This window comes from Priapulus caudatus, unplaced genomic scaffold (genome assembly GCF_000485595.1).
Source record: "Priapulus caudatus unplaced genomic scaffold, Priapulus_caudatus-5.0.1 Scaffold478, whole genome shotgun sequence".
Classification (NCBI taxonomy): Eukaryota; Metazoa; Priapulida; class Priapulimorpha; order Priapulimorphida; family Priapulidae; genus Priapulus; species Priapulus caudatus.
This window is the reverse complement of record NW_014577539.1, coordinates 189724-193302: the sequence shown is the minus strand read 5'-3', so window position 1 is coordinate 193302 and position 3579 is coordinate 189724. Positions and strand designations below refer to the sequence as shown.

General features: G+C 38.6%; 1 protein-coding gene across 1 annotated transcript; it reads left to right on the top strand.

The window, feature by feature from the left end:
• Positions 1–1589: 1589 nt before the first annotated feature.
• On the top strand, positions 1590–3522 carry LOC106810847. Its single transcript, XM_014814314.1, has 5 exons — positions 1590–1641; positions 1832–1950; positions 2139–2334; positions 2583–2744; positions 2938–3522. Exons 1-5 carry the CDS (start codon positions 1626–1628, stop codon positions 3171–3173), a joined length of 729 nt encoding a protein of 242 aa, XP_014669800.1. The 5' UTR covers positions 1590–1625; the 3' UTR covers positions 3174–3522.
• The last annotated feature ends 57 nt before the right edge of the window (positions 3523–3579 follow it).

Genomic DNA, 3579 nt, shown 5'->3' with positions numbered 1-3579 from the left:
ATTTCTTCTCTGGAAGCAGGGGGCAGCTAGCAGGTGGAGTGCAGGTTGGGCCTTGTCACCAGTCTGAGAATGTAGAGGATCGTGTTATTGACAGGCATAAGCAAGTGACCATGCGCAATATAAACACCTGGTGTATGCTCAAAGGATCACTTGCTTGTGCAGTCAGCAGTTTGGTCTTGGCGTTTGAGGACGGTGAGATGCCTTACCTGAGTCAGTTAGTCACTAATTTATGAGACAAGATGAATTGGAGAAGGGTAGCACAAATGTCCGTATGTTATAACTTAGGACAGTGGATGCAGGTAAATTGGAACAAGCTTGAGGAGGAAGTATTATACTCGCTCTAATGCGTAGCAGACTAGGCTTCCGAATCAACTCATAGCTCCAAACGGATCTACCAGAAGGTCCCGGAATTGTCAATTAATACTGGGCGGACAGAGTCAATTTGACTTAGTTGTAAAGCCTCAATTGCTTTGCGCAGAAGATGGATGATTGAGAGGTTGTTGGGTACACTAAGCAGATGCATATAAACATCACATAATATCGAAGACTAGCTTCAGGCAGAAACTTGCCTTGGCCATCAAACGCGCTAATGACTAAGAGACGTGAAGTAAGTTTCGTACACTCGAATCAATTGAATTATGCGCAACTAAACTTTGACAGAGTGACACTGTGGAAACAGAAAAGGTCAATCCAAAGAGCTCTGCTTTCCCAAGATGTCTTAAGTTAGCAATTTCAACGCAAAGAACGATTTTGCGGATATAGACCTGAATGATGGGGGGCCTTCGTGACCGAATTATCGAAAGGGTTGTAAGCATGAACGAACGAGACTTATTCCTCTACAACGAAGAAGGTGTGGGGACTTCAGCATGGCAGTGAGGTTGAAGTAATTTTACAATGGTTTTCAATTGTTTAGTAGTATAATTTACATAAACATTATCAGGTGTGGCAGTGACTATACATTAACCAGTTTGACCAATTTCACAAGTTGGGCTCTTTTAAACTGTGCTGCGAAAATTAAAGAATTATGTATAGCTAATTACATGTAGAACATATAATTATTTGGAGATTCTTTCTTATAACTTATTAGCTCACATAAAACATTCTTGTTTCGTATAATCGTTGGGAATGTGTCATAATCGAATTGATTGTTGTTAATCATAGGCTATATGTATCATCTGTGATAGAGTCTGCTTGGCATACTTGAGAGAAGACTTGGGATGGATGAAGCAGTGGCAGAGAGCTCATTGGCGAATTGCAGAGCTAAAGGAAAGAAACACTGCGGTTTTCAGCAGGATGTTGTTTTGGGAAAGTTGATGTGGCGAAGGTTCGCGTATAGGACCTTGGCCATAACTGGGGTTGGTACTATTTTCACTACTTTTGGGTGACTGCTGTATCTGTTTTGTTGCAAGGACAAGGCATGAATGCTTAGGGGAGCCGTTAAAGTCTAGTTGAAGAGACAGCAGAAAGTATTGTATAGAAGGTGCAAGCATTAAATTGACTCAACAATCTGTGATCTGGAAAGTTGTTGCCAGTCATTTACAGCGAGATGTTACCGCTTATTAGATTACCCTGGCAAGATGAAACATTAGAAGGCGAGGCTGGTGTCAAGGATATCTAATCCCTATATGTTTGCCAGCACTGGTAGGTTACTTTTGTGATTATGGTTATGCAATATTATCTGTGAACATTTTTTCATGAATTACTTCTGGTAGGAAAGTTGCGTTGTTATTTAGATGAAGTAGAGCAACCGATTATGTACACTACCCAGGACCTCTAGAATATAATCTTTTAAATTTAAGGCATTTAATTTATACTAATTTTTAATGTACAGGAGCAGGAGTCATTCGTGGCTATGACGCAGTAGGAGCAACAACAGAGGCAGCTGGTTTGGAAAAACCAGAACGAATTCGCTCATCAAACATGCGAAAATATATTGCAACAATGACACAAGTAGGTAGTTTCTGGGATATATCTATGCCTGTTCTTCCTTGATATCCCACAGCATGTGTGGTGATTTTACAAGTTGGTTCGTGGTCAAAGTTTTTGTAAAATAATGTATTTTTCAACAGTGAGCTATTTTTAAGAGGCTCATCTCCCTAGGCTTAAATGGAACTATTGAGGCCATTTCTTACTTCCAGTCATTTGACATATCACCGCAACAAATGGAGTGGGTGTGTGACCACCTTGGCCACTCAATGGATGTTCACAGAGCACATTACAGAGCCACATCAGACATCATAGAGCGAGTGCATGTGGCAAAGATACTAGTAATTCAAGATATGGGCCTAGTTGGAAAGTACCATGGTCGTGCTCTGCGAGATATTCCATTAGAAGGTACATTATATATATATATTCTTCAGTTCATACTGTTTTTTTGGTGTCTCTTAAATATCATTTACCAAATTTATTTTGACGAAAAATCCACTTCTTACATTAAAACGTTTTTGGTTTGCAGTGAAGTTTTTAGTTTTGTTCTTAGGTAATATAATGCAGTAAATGTTACATAATTGCTGCAGTTACTCAAGGTACACCGTGTATTTACACTATAATTATTTTTGTGAAATGTTTTAAAATTTATTCAGAACTGGTCATCGGAGTTTCAGGAGAAACTGAGGTCACTGAGGCTGTGCACATTCAACAGACTGAGAATGACACAGAGTGTCTTGATTTTGAAGAATATATTCCAAATCTGTCAGAGGATGAAGGGGCTGAAGGGGCTGAAGAGTTTGTTGACTTTACTGAGCGTAAGTATAAAAATGGCTTCATGGATACAGATGATACAAATGTACGCAAGTTTTATCTTGTAGCAATGATTATCTAGAAATCTAACTATGTTTTACCAGGATAGCCAATTTATGAGTGGCATGTCTAACTCATATATTTTTGACTTGCATATTATATATTGTAGATAAATAAAACATGATTCTTATTTTACAGCAAAACCCAAATCTGACTGCAAAAAAAGACTGGTAAACAGACATCATTGGACAGCAAGTGAAGAAGAGGAGTTGAAGATAATTTTTAAAAAATATTTCGAATCTCGATCAACTCCAGGGCAGGCATCAATAATAAAAGGAAAAGAAATAAGTGCAAAAAAAAACGGATTGATACATATGCTAAAAAGAGACAACATCAAGAAAAAAATTAACAACATGTTAAAAAAACTCATGTAAAAGTACTGGTGTTTACATTAGACTAGCAAATACCCGTGCTCCGCACGGAGTTGAATGTTTGGCCAAAGTCAACTGTGGCATATTGTAAACCGGTAAATATTTGCGGCTGGTTTTTTTGCGGTTCTGGTAAAATTTAAATAGCCAGCTAAAATAAAGACTGATTTGTAGATTGATATTAGAAGTTGGGTCGGTTATGGGGGTGGTGCTACCTTAGTCGTTTAAAAGATTTCCTTGTAGATGACATTTTGCGTGAGAGTCCTGTTGTTGAAAAGGCCTTGTGATGAATGTTTGTCCACTTTGATGTAGATGTTGGAGTAGCCGCTGGCACGTGAAAAGGCAACATATAGCTGGCCGTGTAGTCTGGTAGCTTATGCATTCCCGTGGGCATTTAATGATTAAAGCAAGA

What these genes read in the sequence shown, in the direction of transcription:
- LOC106810847 (XM_014814314.1), top strand. An exon ending in ATATTGCAACAATGACACAA is followed by an intron (nt 1,951 to 2,138) that starts GTAGGTAGTTTC and finishes TCTTACTTCCAG; the next exon opens with TCATTTGACATATCACCGCA. An exon ending in GTTTGTTGACTTTACTGAGC is followed by an intron (nt 2,745 to 2,937) that starts GTAAGTATAAAA and finishes CTTATTTTACAG; the next exon opens with CAAAACCCAAATCTGACTGC.